This window comes from Lolium rigidum, chromosome 7 (genome assembly GCF_022539505.1).
Source record: "Lolium rigidum isolate FL_2022 chromosome 7, APGP_CSIRO_Lrig_0.1, whole genome shotgun sequence".
In the NCBI taxonomy this organism is placed as follows: domain Eukaryota; kingdom Viridiplantae; phylum Streptophyta; class Magnoliopsida; order Poales; family Poaceae; genus Lolium; species Lolium rigidum.
Genome location: NC_061514.1, coordinates 260,012,753 through 260,029,637, shown reverse-complemented (window position 1 = coordinate 260,029,637; position 16,885 = coordinate 260,012,753). Strand labels below are relative to the sequence as shown.

Genomic DNA, 16,885 nt, shown 5'->3' with positions numbered 1-16,885 from the left:
GGTCAGGTCTCAAGAGTTCTGTCCGTACTTGACTAGGTTACAATGAGATCCATTCTAGTCTTTCCTTTTATAGCGTCTTCTCGCCTTGTTCGTCAAGAATCCTTCTTCGGGTAGGTCTCCTCAGCTAGAACCGATGTATAGGCCCATCTTGGTTGTTGGGCGATCTTCATGGGCCCCTAGTTGGGCCAGAGGAGGTAGTCTAATGTTGGTTACCCGAAGGGTAATGCCCACATCAAAAATCCTGTTTTACGTATTTTTAACTTTCAGGAACCTAAATGGAGTCAAATGGACATGAGATTTTTCGAGGATTATTTTTCATGAAGTGAAACACCTAGAGCACTAGAACCTCGTGAGCGGAGCCCGGAGGCCCAAAATAGCCTAGATGGCGCGGCCCAGGGGGACTGCACCACCCTTACTTGTTTCCTCCTTGACCGTCCTAAGTCGTCCATCTTTAGCCCTAACTCTGAGTCTTGACCTAAAAACACATATAAAAAGGTCTCCGACACGATCTCAGAAGGGGCAGAGCGGAAACACAAAAACGCCGAAACAGAGCCAGAACCAACAAAGATTGGAGGGGGAAACGCCTTCAAAGCCATCCTCGGTTCGATCTCCACCCTCTCCAACATCATCATCACTGTCTCCATGAAGAAGAGAGAGTACTCAACCTCTGTACTATGAGTTTGTGGTAGTAGCTTGATCTCTCTCTCTCTCTCTCTCTCTTGTGTTATCATTGTTTCGAACCATATGAGCTGCCTTACGTGATTATGGTCATATATGTGATGGCAACAACTCCATGCATACCAACTCCTTGGGACTCCAAGTGCAGAGTGTGGTAGCAAGCGTGTTTTCCCCGCAAGGGTGACTCAAGGGTTTATATCGAACTCTCGGGGAATTGGCTAGAGGCTGATTCTTCTTCTCCTATTATAGCAACATGCCAAGCAAAGTTTTTGTCTTGTGTCCCAAACTCTACCATATGGTTGTTAGGCACAAGGTTTCGTATTAGTAATATGAAATATCAATATAAAGTAAAGTACAACAAGTAAACTAAACAAGCAAGATAAAAGGAATGAAATGATAGTTGTTTTTGGGTTTTGTATGTATTTGCAAGTGAAGAAAATATTTTTGTATTTTTGGATTAATAAATTGCAGAAAATATAAGGGAAAACTCTAGGCAATCTTAAATTAAGAATCAACAGAGTATAGCCTTAAGTAAATTTGACATAATGTTTGAATCACAAATATGCTACCTTGACCAAACAAGATTATCAAGCTGTCACATGATAATTATAGCACATGAATTCACTTTATCCCTAGTGAGGCAGTAAAAGAAAGGTAAATATCATAGTAGATCTTGAATTTGTTGTCACTATTCAATCACTACAACCATGCTACTCCATCTAATACACACTTCTCCCCACACATGGCTCTTGCATACAAGTTGGATCAGAACAAGTACTTGAGAACGGGGTACATGATATGCCTCTATCAATACATATTACACATAATAGGTTCCAAACTCATATATCAAATCATATAATAAAGAACCACCACATAGGAATTACATATATGACCATAATCATGTTGGGCAGATCATATGGTACTAGATCTATGAAGAACAAGAGAGAAATAGATCAAGCTACTTCCATAAACCCATAGTCTAGAGGTGGACTACTCCCTCTTCATCATGGTGGAGACGTTGGAGAAGGTAGAGATCCCTCCGACAGCGACTCCGGCGGAGTTTCCCCTCCAATCTTCGCTAGTTCTGGCTATGTTTTGGTTTTTCGGTGTTTCTGCGGCGCTCTCCCCTAGGAAGCCTCGAGAAGTCCTTCATATATAGGTTTTTAGGTCAGACGGAGTCCGTGGGTGAAAGAATCAAGAGAATCAGATGACCGATGAGAAAAATAGCAGGGTGGCGCGCGCTCTTTTGGCCCTCCTGGCCCTTCTCGTGAGGTCCAAGTGCTCTAGATGCTTCTCTTGATGAAATATTGACATCCCTTAAATCCTAGCTCCATTTGACTTTGTTTAGGTCCCTGAAAGATAAAATATACAAAATAGGGTTTTCCTGTCTTGCATGGTCATAACCAAAATAAAGGAGATCATTGGTAAATCCCTAAAAATCAATATAAAACATGGATATAACATCATATATGTTGCAAATATGTGGGAATATGTGTCAACAAACTACAAATTTCATACATGCATTTTACATGCATCAATATGTAATTTCTATGTGTGGATCTTTATTTTGTGAGATGATATTAGTGATTGAAATTCTATTTTCTATAAAATGTATTGATAGATGCACATTATGTACCCCTTCTTAAGTTCTTGTTCTGATCAAACTATGGTGGTAGTGATTGGATAATGACAGAAAATTTGAGATCTACTTACCTTGGTACGTCTCAAATGTATCTATAATTTTTGATGCTCCATGCTTGTTTCACACCAATTCGTATATGTTTTGCTCATACTTTGTTGAACTTTTATACATTTTCCGGCACTAACCTATTAACAAGATGCCACAGTGTCAGTTCCCTGTTTTCTGCTGTTTTGTATTTCAGAAAAGTTGTACAGGAAATATTCTCAGAATTTGACGAAACAAAAGCCGAAGTCAATATTTTTCCGTAATAAAGACAAAGTCCAGAGGGGTGTCAAAGAGGAGCCACATGGCGGCCACACCATGCCTTGGCGCGGCCAGGCCTGGGCCCGCGCCAACAAGTGGTGTGGGCCCCTGGCCTCCACCGACCTCGCCCTTCCGCCTATATATTCACGATCTCGGGAAAAACCTAAACACCCGAGCCTCCATCCACGAAAAGTTCTGTCGCGGCCGCCATTGCAGACCCTAGCTTGGGAGGGTTCTGAAGCTCTTCCCGGCACCCCGCCGTAGGGGGAGATCATCATCGAAGGAATCTACATCGCCATGCCCGCCTCCGAAGTGATGTATGAGTAGTTCATCCCTAGACTATGGGTCCATAGCAGTAGCTAGATGGTTGTCTTCTCCAATTTGTGCCTCATGCTTAGATCTTGTGAGCTACCCTACATGATTAAGATCATCCTTATGTAATGCTACATGTTGTGTTTGCTGGGATCCGATGAATATTGAATACCATGTTGAGATCGATTGTACATTCTTTCCGTATGTTATTTATGATCTTGCATGCTCTCCGTTGCTAGTAGATACTCTGGCCAAGTAGATGCTTGTGACTCCAAGAGGGGGTATTTATGCTCGATAGTAGGTTCATGCCTCTAGTTTTATGGAAGACAATAACTTATAAGATTGTTGATGTGTTGTTGCTACTAGGCAGAAAACAACAATGTTTTATTTGAGGGTAATTCTATTATTTACTTTACACACATTGCTTAATGCGATAATCTGTTGCTTGCAACTTAATACTGGAAGGGGTTCAGACGATAACCGGAAGGTGGATTATTAGTCATAGACGCAGTTGGATTACGATCTATGTATTATGTTTTAATGCCCAAACGAATCTCATAGTAATCATCTTGTCATGTATGGTCGGTATTCTGTCAATTTCCCAGCTCTAATTTGTTCACCCAACATGTTATTTATCTTTATGGAGAGACACCTCTAGTGAACTGTGGACCTCGGTCCGTTCCTTTACACTGATAAATTCATCTACTGCAATTCTGTTCTTTTTACTTACTGCAAGCACTATTCTCTTTAATTACTGCAAACATCTCTTTCCACTCGATACATCTAATCCTTTGTGTTCAGCAAAACCGGTGAGATTGACAAGCTCACTGTAAGTTGGGGCAAAGTACTTTGGTTGTGTTGTGTGCAGGTTCCACGTTGTTGCTGAAGCCGGTAGTGTGTCCTACCAATAGTCAGCTAGCAACACCTTCAGAAGTCACGCCTTTCTCCTACTGGTCGATTAAACCTTGGTTTCTGACTGAGGGAAAACTTGTTGTTGTGCTCATCACACCTTCCTCTTGGGGTTCCCCAACGTGATTGCCAACTTCCACAGCAGCACCATCAAGATTTTCAGGCGCCGTTGCCGGTGAGAAAGAGGATTTCTGCAAGGGGAGTCTCTCATCTCCAATCTCTTTACTTTGTTATTGTTTTGCTTAGTTTACTTTATTTTGTCTTATTCGTTTCTTTATATCAAAAACAAAAAAAAATTAGTTCCTATTTTAAGTTGTTTCTATGTCTATTCCTGTTACTATGTCGCCTGATGAAATGATATTTACTTGCAAACAAGGGAGCGAGGAGAGTTTTAAGAAAGCTTGGTCTATAATTAATAACTCTTATAATAAAACTTAACCTAAAATGGCTCTAGGCTTGCTTCTTAGTAGCTTTTATTTTGGTCTTATTCTTCGTTATAGATATGCTTTGGACACCGTAGTAGGAGGATATATCCTTAATTCTGATGGAGATCAAGCTTTTACTGCCATAAAAAAGTTCATTGCAACATACATCTCACCTAGTAATTTTTATTCATCCCTTGTGAGTGTTTTTTCTAGATTGAATACTCTTGAGAAAAATACAACTAGCTTCAAAGAATGTTATAGTATGCTTCGGGAGAAGTATGATCATGTTCCAATAAATTCTGAACCCTCAAGTTGGCTCCCTTCAGTAAAAGTTGATATAGGTAGTGAATTTTTTTATGCTCCTTGCGATATTATGTCTGAGTTTTATCTTATGCCTAAAGATATTTACGAGTCTTTAAATCTTTGGGGACTTTCTGAGGGTGGAGAAGAAATATCTCTTACCTTTAATGTTGTTATATTACCAATTGGAATTGCTGAAGGAGTGCATACAAAAATCCTAGAAAGGATGGTATCTACTGATTATCTTGTCATTGGATGTGTAGGAAAGGGACAAATCATGCTTGGACGATCTCTGCTAAAACTCGTGGGAGCAAAGATAGATGTTGGGAAAGGTACCATGACTTGCACCTCCACACCAGGTACTTCTTATTATTTCCCTAATAAAAAGCGTAAAGATAGGAGGGGTAGACGCAAGGCTCCACCAATTATGATGTTGATGCTTCTTCACTTAATAATACTTGATGTTATCTCTTTTTCTGCGCCTAGCTGAAAGGCGTTAAAGAAAAAAACTCTTGGAAGATAACTCATGTTTAATTTTTGTATTTTTTCTTTAATTGAGTCTTGGAAGTTATTACCTCTGTAATAACCTCCCCTTATCATTTTTATTTCGTTTTTGTGCCAAGAATAACCTCTAATAGGAAGAAAGTAAGGTTTGGAGAAGTTGCTGTCCTGAAAACACTTTCTATGCTGTCACCACAAAAATTCGTATTCACAGCCAGAGCGGAATTTTGAGCTGCCAATTTGTGTGCATATGCCCCAGGTTATTATCTAACTTCCATTGGTTGAACACTTTTATATCTGATCAAAAGAAGATTTTTTTTAAATCGATTTTTACCTGTTGTTCTGTTTTGACAGATTTCTGCCACTGTTTGCATTTGCCTCTTAATCTCTTTCTTTTTTAGTTCTTTTCATCAAAGAGCTTTTTGAAGAAGTTGCTACAGTAGCTGATGCTTTAATATATGTTAGAACTGAACCCAAGTGGATTTATTATTTTGATTGTACTAATGTTGCTAATAAGAATTGTGTGAAGTTTTATATGAATGAAGTTTTCAAGCGTAGGGAGATAAAAATGATGTAATGAGATGAAGAATGCAAAAAAGATCAGGCTTGAGATGCCCATGTCACCCCAAGAAATATCCAAGAGGTACAAGCGTCAAAAACTTGGGGGTGCCCAAGGCATCCACTCTTCATCAACAAAGCAACATGTCATCTTTCTATGCGCTATATTTTTATTGATTCATACACTGTGTGTTGTTCTTGGAGCATCTTTATTTTAGTTTTTAGTTTAGTTTAGTTTTGTTTGCTGTAGCATATGGTTTGATCCCGGCATATTTGTTTTGGAGAAAGACACACTCCATTTTAATTGCATAGAACACTCTAGTTTTCGCTCTTATTGTTCTGCGAGTGTTTTAATTTTCTAGTACTGCGTTTAGCTCTTGTTCTTTCACTCGAATTACGTTCAGAGATCGTTAGTATTCTTTATTTATCATCATTAGCTCTCTAGTCCATATTGTTTTTCATCTCTGACAGTTATTTCAAATAAGTTGATTGGTGTTGGAGACAAGTAAAATGTTTCATGCCTATAGTGATGCAAAAGGAAGCTTGTCTAGACTGTGGCATAGACTTTGGCATGTCTTGTTGGATGTTATTCTTGTCATATGCTTGGTATTTATTGTTGTATCATGACTTGTCTCAAATAGCTGAGAGTACTTAATGGGTCATTGAAAGAATCATGTATTGTTTCCATCATAAAAAGGATAATATTGTAGTATTCTCCTTTGATGATTTATTGGGTTGACCTGGTACATGCTTATACCATGCTATGACTACGAACAGTCAACTAAAGCCTCTATGCTCATTTAGTTTTTGACTTGTAATATCACTTTATGCTTTGATTGATAATGTTTTGTCACTATGCATGATTATGGCCATTATTGCTCTCTTATTTGGCCGCTCCCAGTCTTTTGCTAGCCTTCGCCTGTACTAAGTATAAGCTCTACTCGTGCATCCAACCGCTAATAACCAAAGTTTGCCAATTGTGGCCACTATATCTACCTACTATCATTATTGCTATTCCGAGTATATTCATCATGTTTTTATTTATCTTTCAAACTAAATTTTGGCATGAGAAAATTAGTTAGTAAAGCTCTCACGAACTTGATGGAACATTTACTTTCTTGAACTTAATAAACTTGATCATTGTGACTATCTTATGAAGTTTATATATATGCAAATTGCAAGTTGGGAGTTAGCACAACCATGCTTTCATGTGGAACGCTTTCAACATTTCACTTATTCATATTTAGTTGATGTCATGTTCTTATGTTTATGGATACCTAGCGGAATAAAATGGAAACTTGTAAGTCCATGGAGTTTGTATATGTGTTAGAGAAGCGCATGGGCCGCTAATCTAAGCCATGCATCATTCATGGTGAAAATTTACAGCGAACCATAGTGAGCATTCTATGAAGCATTTTCAATAAAAAGCTATACCCATAGTAAATAAAAAGATTGCTAAGATGCTCATTGTCTGTTTGTCTTGTCATTTTTGCATGGGATTGCTCCTACAAGAGTACTTCCATATCACGGTGCAGGAGGTACCCCGTTGGCGGTTCTCGATGATACATGTATATTTACAATAACAAGAACTTATTTGGGACCTAAGTTGAGTAGCATGAGGTTTAGGTACTCGTATTCAAGGGGCACGAGATTTTCAACTTGTTATTTGTCAAGCATATAGCTCATATTTGCCATCACATTAACTTCAACCATTCCAGATGCTTATGATAGGGGCAATGAGAGATCAAAACTAATGAGTACCATACTATTTGGAATGTTTATAAAACTTGTTAATCTTTCTTACTCTGCAAAGAGTATTTCTTTTACTTTTATATTGAGTCTTCATCTTCTGCTTTATGCACCAATTAAGAGAGCATAGTTGTCTTTCTTAGTACAATGTGCATAGTACCAAAATTATTATTGATTGATTCATGGTTATGCTATTGCTTGTTCTTAAATTACTTGTATCTCGTCACCCTGGCCTTTGAACTTTAAAGGTGTCCTAGTATTTATGTTTTGCTATTTCATAAAGGACATGCTGAGTACCACTTTGCTATGTTTTATCTATGCTCATAAACAAACAGTTGCTTTCAATGCACAATTATTAATGATCCTTGGTTTGAGTTACTCTTCATGTTATAACATAGTTGCTAAGTTCTATTGTTAGAGTTATATCTATCATGCCTATGTTTAGAGTACTTTCATCCCAGCTCACAATGCTTTACATTAGCTTGATCAAGATTGTGTTGAATTCATGTCACCTCAAAACTTATTTTTGTTATCACTTACCTACTCGAGGACGAGCAGGAGTTAATGTGGTGATGCTTGATACGTCTCAAATCTATCTATAATTTTTGATGCTCCATGCTTGTTCTACACCAATTCATATATGTTTTGCTCATACTTCGTTGCACTTTTATACATTTTCCGGCACTAACCTATTAACAAGATGCCACAGTGCTAGTTCCCTGTTTTCTGCTGTTTTGTATTTCAGAAAAATTGTACATGAAATATTCTCGGAATTGGACGAAACAAAAGCCGAAGTCAATATTTTCCGTAATGAAGATAGAGTCCAGAGGGGGGTCGAAGAGGAGCCACAGGGAGGCCACGCCATGCCTTGGCGCGGCTAGGCCTGGGCCCGCGCCAAGGGGTGGTGTGGGCCCCCTGGTCTCCACCGACCTCGCCCTTCCGCCTATTTATTCACGATCTCGGGAAAAACCTAAACACCCAAGCCTCCATCCATGAAAAGTTCCGTCGTGACCGCCATTGCAGACCCTAGCTCGGGAGAGTTCTGAAGCTCTTCCCGGCACCCTGTCGGAGAGGGATATCATCGCCGGAGGCATCTACATCGTCATGCCCGCCTCCGAAGTAATGCGTGAGTAGTTCATCCCTGAACTATGGGTCCATAGTAGTAGCTAGATGGTTGTCTTCTCCAATTTGTGCCTCGTGCTTAGATCTGGTGAGCTGCCCTACATGATCAGGATCATCCTTATATAATGCTACATGTTGTGTTTGCTGGGATCCGATGAATATTGAATACCATGTAGAGATCGATTGTATATTCTTGTGATATGTTATTTGTGATCTTGCATGCTCTCCGTTGCTAGTAGATACTCTGGCCAAGTAGATGCTTATGACTCCAAGAGGGGGTATTTATGCTCGATAGTAGGTTCATGCCTCTAGTTTTCTGGAAGAGTGACAATAACTTCTAAGATTGTAGATGTGTTGTTGCTACTAGGGAGAAAAAAACAATGTTTTATCTAAGGGTAATTCTATTGTTTACTTTACACACATTGCTTAATGCGATAATGTGTTGCTTGCAACTTAATACTAAAAGGGGTTCAAACGATAATCGGAAGGTGGATTATTAGTCATAGACGCATTTGGATTACGGTCTATGTATTATGTTGTAATGCCCAAACGAATCTCATAGTAATCATCTTGACATGTATGGTTGGTATTCTGTCAATTGCCCAGCTGTAATTTGTTCACCCAACATGTTATTTATCTTTATGGAGAGACACCTCTAGTGACCTGTGGACCCCGGTCCTTTCCTTTATACTGATAAATTCATCTACTGTAATCCTGTTATGTTTACTTACTACAAGCAGTGTTCTCTTTAATTACTGCAAATATCTCTTTCCACTCGATACGTTTAATCCCTTGTGTTCAGAAAAACCGGTGAGATTGACAACCTCACAGTAAGTTGGGGCAAAGTACTTTGGTTGTGTTGTGTGCAGGTTCCACGTTGTTGCTGACGCCGGTTGTGCGTCCTGCCAATAGTCAGCTAGCAACACCTTCAGAAGTCACTCCTTTCTCCTACTGGTCGATTAAACCTTGGTTTCTTACTGAGGGAAAACTTGTTGTTGTGCTCATCACACCTTCCTCTTGGGGTTCCCCAATGTGATTGCCAATTTCCAGGGTAGAACCATCATACCTCACCAAGAATAAAGTGAATGCATGTGTTCTAATCATCGAGTGACAACAAAGATGACCTTGTTTGGTCAAGGTAGCACATTTGTTATTCAAACATCATGTCAAAATACCTAAACCTATACTGTGCTTATTCTTAATTATAGATTGCATGAAGTTTTCCCTTTCTAGAGGAGTATAAGTGAGATGTATTGCATCATATTTGTATTAGTACATGATACCGATATGAATGCTAATCAAACACATAATGAAGTTTCAACAACATTATATTATCTGTGAGTTGTTTTATGTCCAATACACTTTATGAGAGAGTAGACAATTGAACTCATGAACACTGGTCCACTTTTTATTACAAGAAACCACCATACTTTAATTTTTTGCAATAATTAAATCCGAAAATACAAAAAACACTTTAATTTCTACAAGCATAAACAAAAACCCCAAAAGTGCTTTATTTTGATTTTTTACTTTTTGTTTTAGTTATAGATTACTTTACGGTTTTATTTAAGTTTTACTAATACATTAACTTTATTTTGTAGGTTGCCGAAAGATATTGGGGGCCAAGACATTAACTTTATTTTGTAGGTTGCCGGAAGATGTTGGAAGAAGGTTGCTGGTCAGATCCCCGAGAGTTTAATATAAACCCTTGAGTCACCCATGTCGGAAAAATGCGCTTACGACAATACTCTGCACTTAGAGTCCCAACGAGTTGGTACATAGAGTTGTTGCCATCAAGGACCTCAAAATAAAAATAAAATACAACTTAACCCTTAATTTTTTGCATCCAAGACTCTAGAACAAAACTTAAAGAGCAATCAAGTCTAGGGATTCTTCTAACTCCTTCTCCACCGAGGTGTCGACAAGGCTTCCGACGGCGGTCAGCCGCTACACCACCGGGGACAAGACCACTTGGGATGTAGCAGCGGGAGCTTTCCGCATCGGAGCTAGAGGGCCTCCAACATGTCTCCATGGCCTGGAGGTTGAAACAAACTAGTCGCCAGCAGTAGGATTGAAGATAACCAACTGTTGATGCCAACTACCTGGGAGGGTGTGGCTTTTCTATAGCCGAAAGATTCAGCAGTAAGATGACACATGACCGTCGAGGACGTGCTGTAGAGGATGAACTCCCAAAGATCTTCATGGTCGGAGGCTCGTTTCTATTCTCTTCAGCTCCAAAACAAAGCATGATCCACCACCTCTCGCCACCCATCACCATGATGGCCAGAAGAAAGACGCAGCAGATGCAGCTCAGTTAGATCTAAATCGCCACCAAAGTCGAGCTTATTTTTAGAGGAGGTATGGATAGAACCGCTGCCCGGCTGCTCCATCCGTCGGAACAAGCCCGCCAGCAGCAAATACCGCCATCCACCACCATGTAGGCAAACTCTAGACCAAAACCACACTAAAACCTACCACTATTATTGTATAAAGGTGTCTGGCCTCCTCTCCCCCGTCGTCTCCAGCTGGCTAGGCCGCCGGAGAAGAGGGGTAGAAGAGCCGGGGATGGCTATGTCGCTCTCGTGAAAGGGAGGGAGGAGAGAGAAGACATATGGGGTTATGAGAGTATCCTATTTAGACAAGCTCATTTATATCACTCCTCTCAAGCTACAGTCCAGAAAACTCAAATAGAACTTAGAAAAAAATGAAAACTAATTCACCGATCCATCTCTTCAAATTTATCGCATTTACACAAATACTTTATGAGAAAAATACTATTTAAGTTGCTACCTCAATTTTCTACCCAAAATTCAAACCGTTTGGAACTTCCAACAATTGTGTAACTGAAATGTAATTGTTTGAAGTTACATAAGCATTTAGGAGCAATCACTTTTTAGGCTACTGGTGGTTTGGCTACGGCCAGGCTCCCGTGTCGCTCCCTAGGGCGACACCGGGGCGATACCGCACCGCCGCCTCCTACAGCCCCCTCCGCCTGCTCCGCTAGCCGCCGCTGCCGCCGGCCCTTGCCGCGGTGGCGGCGGGCCCAGCCCCCGAAGGTGGACTGGGGTGGTGGACGTCGGAGATCTGCGTCATGGCTGCTAGGGCGGTGGTGGTGGCTCATCTGCAGCGGGCGACCAGGGCGGTGCCCCTGGTCGGGGTGGTGGCAGAGACTCTCCTCCGGCGACGCCTTGACCGGCGGTGAAGATCTGGGCCAGATTGGGTGGCGTTGGGGAAAACTCCAGATCTTGATCTGGGTGATTCCCGTGCTGCCTATCCGGTCTTCTTCGCTGCATGGTTGGGCCGGTCTGGTCGGGGTCGACCCTGCTTGGTCGTCGCCGTTCTCTTTGCTGCCTCATGGCCGCTGGTAGAGTGCGGCGTCCGCGGCGGAGCATGTTGCCGGCGGGCGGCGGCGAGGGGGCCTGCCATTCTGCCTAATAAAGGTGGCAGTCCTAGGGTTTCTCTCGCGCCAAGTGAAGATCGTTCGGAAGCTTCTTCCCACCGAGCTTGCTGGATTGTCGTGTTCCGGAAGATCCTGCCGGCGAAATTCATTGTGCGATCAATGCCCGAAGATTGCCGGATTGGGTGTTTTCGGCCGAGCGCACCCATGTTTTTCATCCGACCGTTTGGTTTCGTGGGGAGTGCTTCAAAGCTCGCCGGCTGTTAATATCATGGAGCTTGTTTTCTTTCCATGGTGTCTGGCGGAGAAGGTCATGAAAGTCAAGATTGGTGGAAGAGCAATGGTGGTCTCGATCTTTGTGGTGAGATGGAACCGGCTTGGTTTTCCGGGCTTCACAAGCAGCGGTATGAAAGTGGGGGCGACAACACGAGGTGAAGTTCGCAGTCCTACCTTTCAGGGTGAAAACCCAAGGTCTGGCCTTAACTGGTTGTGCCTGGCAATGACCTTGCTGGAGGCATTATTTTGAGAGCGGGGACTATCTTCAGGGTGAAAACCTAAGATCTTTGATCGGGCGACGACGGTGTTAGAGCACTGTTCCCTTCTTGAAGGCGTCGTTTTTGGAGAGTCTGTATTTCAGGTGTTGTCTTGGCGGTATATGTATTGCTGTTGTTAGGCCCGAGATACTGTAGCGGGACTTTTGTTTCTTAGTTTTCTTTTCTTTTTTTTGGCTGTGTGCATCCGTAGTGTCATTATGGTGGTGCGTTGTTGCAGAGGCTGGGTGTAATTGGTATCTTTTGATATTAATATATTCCCTTTATCGAAAAAAGGAGCAATCACTTTTAAATGGGGTAACACAAACTTTTGCCTAAACTTTAAAACTATTAATAAAAAATTCAAATATGAAATGATAAGGTGGATGTTATGTAGGAAATGCAGTAAAAATGTAGGAGTGTTATAACTAGGGATGGAAACGGTGTATTCCCCTTGCTGGCTTGCTGCCCGCATGTTCGAGTTAGGGCCCGTGGTGCTGCTCGGCCCGGTAAGCTACTCCCTTGCTTGATTCTCATATGTGCGCAATATTCTAATTAACCCAACCCAACCCAACCCAACCCAAATCAAACGAACTGCCGGGAGAAGCGTACGGAAATGCATGAACACCCTGACCGACAAAATACAAGGGAAAATGTCGATCGGGTTGGGTCAAGCATCCTTCTCTCCATTGGGAATGTTGCAAGGAAAGAAGTCAAAAATACACGCCAAAGATAGAGATACAACAACCATGTGTCCCGACTGTGAAGTGATCATGCAAACGTTGGTACATGTACATTAGTATATTGATATATTCGGGATTGGGCTGTAGGTGAAAGAAGGCGAGTGTCACGAACTGACGTTACCTTTATTGGTTTTCTGGACTTATAATCGAGGAAGCTAGCTGCATAGGTTGGTTTGGTGACAGTGACAAACGGAACTAATAGTCCATTGTGTTCTGCTTTAAAAAAACAATCTGAAGCTTGCTGTGTGATACAAGTGATGTTTCGATCGTTAATCTGCGGAATCTAACTTAGAATGCACCATATGTGAACACGTAGTATCGTACCTTGTCAGAAAAAATAGATCACCAATCTCTCATGTAGGAAGATTGATGTAAAAACCATCGGCTAAACTCTCTAACAGAGACGTGTTAACCATAAGATATCCCACAAGGCAACGAACCGTTTGCAATCACAACTAAAAAAATGTCTTAGTCTGTTTAAAAGTGCACTTCGACTTGTTTTTTCTACATAAGAAAGTAGTCATGTCCAACGATTAATTTATATGCATGAGTTTTTTACTAAGATTTGTTAAAAAATATATTGGAAATAATCATTAAAAGGTGTAGGCCCACCTGGGGCACAAAATCCGCTTCCCTTTTGCCATCCACTTTCCGGCGAGCCCTTTGCAACGGAAACTTTACGTGACCACGTATGCAAATTAAACCAGAGGCGGTCAATCGAATGCCCTGGCTTTGGCCACACTCCAAAGCTAGATCACTCCAGCTCAAGCTCCTGCCTTGATAGTTCATCCACCGAATCACCAAACGAAAATTGACCATGTAGAAACCTCAAACAAATGACGAAAATTGACGTCGTAGCTGCTACACGCTTGCCTCCCCTTCCTACATGTGTATAAGAACTCAAGTACTTGTTCCAACAATTCATCCCCACCTTGCCACACATTTCTCCACAAGAGTTCAAGATCGATCAGCTAACTTCGGACATCGCAAGCTAGCTCAAAGCCTAGGAACCATGGCCATGACGATCTCTTCTGATCTTCGAGCTCCTTGCTCTCTCCTCATGGCAACCTTGATGCTGATCATCGTCCAAGCGCAAGGCATCACTAGGCACTACAATTTCAATGTATGTCTATCAGTATATGTATTCCACAATTCTTCTAATACTGTAGTACATGTTTTGAATGCATTTCCGGCCGTGATCTTGATTTCTTACGTGGTGCATCCACTGCAGGTTCAAATGGCAAACGTGACGAGGCTGTGCGCCACCAAGAGCATCGTGACAGTGAACGGGGAATACCCCGGGCCGGCGCTGGTGGCGAGGGAGGGCGACCGCGTCCTGGTCCGCGTCACCAACCACGTCGCGCACAACATGACGCTGCACTGGCACGGCATCCGGCAGCTCCGGAGCGGCTGGGCCGACGGGCCGGCGTACATCACGCAGTGCCCGATGCAGACCGGTCAGAGCTACCTCTACAACTTCACCATCACCGGGCAGCGCGGCACGCTCTGGTGGCACGCGCACATCTCCTGGCTGCGCGCCACCGTCTACGGCGCCATCATCGTCCTCCCCAAGCATGGCGTGCCTTACCCGTTCGCCGCGCCGCACAAGGAGGTCCCCATGATCTTCGGCGAGTGGTGGAAGGCGGACACGGAGGCGTTGGTCAGGCAGGCGACTAAGACCGGTGGAGCCCCAAATATCTCTGACGCTTTCACCATCAATGGCCTCCCAGGGCCGCTCTACAACTGCTCTGCCAAAGGTACGCACATACGAGCGCATGCTTATAATTAACACTGTTTACTTATAAGGGGGGAAACGTTACTAACATGCATCCATGATGCATTGCAGACACGTTCAAGCTGAAGGTGGAACCAGGAAAAACATACATGCTGCGCCTCATCAACGCTGCTCTCAACGACGAGCTCTTCTTCGCTGTCGCCAACCACACGCTCACCGTCGTCGAGGTCGATGCAGTCTATGTCAAGCCGTTCACCGTGAAGACCCTGATCATCTCCCCAGGGCAGACCACCAACGTCCTCCTCACCGCCAAGCCGGTCTACCCTAGGGCCAACTTCTACATGTCCGCCGCGCCCTACTCCGTCATCAGGCCCGGCACCTTCGACAACACCACAGTCGCCGGCATCCTCGAGTACCAAAAACCAGGCTCCCCCTCCGGGTCAAGCTTCGACAAGTACTTGCCGCTCTTCAAGCCTACCCTACCGCGGTTCAACGACATCGGCTTCGTCGCCAATTTCACCTCCAAGCTCCGAAGCCTCGCCACGCCGCAGTATCCGGCAGCCGTGCCGCAGTCGGTGGACAAGCGATTCTTCTTCACCGTCGGGCTGGGCACGCTCCCGTGCCCCGTGAACACGACGTGCCAGGGGCCTACCAACACCACGCAGTTCGCGGCAGCCGTCAACAATGTCTCCTTGGTGCTCCCTTCCACGGCGCTCCTCCAGTCTCACTTCACAGGCACGTCTCGAGGCGTCTACGGATCAAATTTCCCGATCATGCCCCTCAAAAAATTCAACTACACCGGTGCGCCGCCGAACAACACGAACGTGGCCACCGGGACCAAGCTGCTCGTGCTGCCCTTCAACTCCTCGGTGGAGCTGGTGATGCAAGACACAAGCATCCTCGGCATCGAGAGCCACCCCCTGCACCTGCACGGCTTCAACTTCTTCGTCGTCGGCCAAGGAATTGGCAACTACGACAGTGTGAACGACCCGGCCAAGTTTAACCTCGTCGACCCCGTTGAGCGGAACACTGTTGGGGTGCCGGCCGGCGGATGGGTGGCCATTCGCTTCCTCGCCGACAACCCAGGTAACAACAGATTTTCACACCATTCATTCATTCGTGAAACTGATGTTTTGTTAGCCCGTGCTCGTATGTAAGATATGCATGTATGCGCAGGTGTATGGTTCATGCATTGCCATTTGGAGGTGCACACGACATGGGGACTCAGAATGGCATGGCTGGTACTAGACGGGAACCTGCCCAACCAGAAGATTCTTCCTCCACCGTCGGATCTCCCCAAATGCTAGCCGGACAGGATCAAAGTTGTTGCTTTTCCCTCTTTTGTTTTTGCTTGCCATTTGCGATTGATGTCTCCTAACGGAGATCTTAGCAGTTTTAGTCAGTTCGCTGACCCTACTTTTTTTTTCTAATTTAACTTTCTCCTTTGATTGATTAGCAACTTGTGATGACAATGTTTTGATGCTTATGAAATAAACAATGACGTGAATTACACGTCAAAATCCTCCATCTTTCTTTTCTGTGAACCACGTCAGCTTAGTTTGGATCCATGTTGCTCGAAATATTAAATATCTATTGCAACCTTTGTGTTGTCTAGTCTCTAGTACCATGATAGCGCGTGGTGCCGCGCCCGAAAATAAATATAAGAAGGCATGAATCACGAAATTTATATTTGCAAATGCATCGCAGTCTTGGTCAAAGTTCAAATATGGGCAATTAAAAAGGTTTACAAAGGAGCACGGTATTTGCCAATAGTCAAATATGAGGATATTCTTCTTTTTTGGGCACATTGAAACAGTTTATTATTCCAGACCAGGATAGAGGACATGCCAATTTGATTAACAAAATCAGCCAAGAGTCCACGTATAGCAATCTACCATTTCTTCTTGCCTTTTGGCACAACTAGATGACCCGTTGCGCTATCGCGCACAGGCGGAGTCAGGTTAAAATTTAAACTATTAGT

At 43.2% G+C, this 16,885-nt stretch overlaps 1 protein-coding gene across 1 annotated transcript; it reads left to right on the top strand.

The window, feature by feature from the left end:
• Nucleotides 1–14,181: 14,181 nt before the first annotated feature.
• LOC124677951 (laccase-4-like) lies at nucleotides 14,182–16,211 on the top strand. The gene is made up of 4 exons (XM_047213884.1): nucleotides 14,182–14,292; nucleotides 14,401–14,926; nucleotides 15,016–15,990; nucleotides 16,081–16,211. The coding sequence occupies exons 1-4, from the start codon at nucleotides 14,182–14,184 to the stop codon at nucleotides 16,209–16,211; spliced, it is 1,743 nt and encodes a 580-aa protein (XP_047069840.1).
• Nucleotides 16,212–16,885: the final 674 nt, after the last annotated feature.

Bases quoted from the DNA above. Each gene is read 5' to 3' on its own strand.
- LOC124677951 (XM_047213884.1), top strand. From the start codon at position 14,182: ATGGCCATGACGATCTCTTCTGATCTTCGAGCTCCTTGCTCTCTCCTC. The intron at 14,293-14,400 runs GTATGTCTATCA...CATCCACTGCAG, and splicing joins CTAGGCACTACAATTTCAAT to GTTCAAATGGCAAACGTGAC. The intron at 15,991-16,080 runs GTAACAACAGAT...ATGTATGCGCAG, and splicing joins CTTCCTCGCCGACAACCCAG to GTGTATGGTTCATGCATTGC.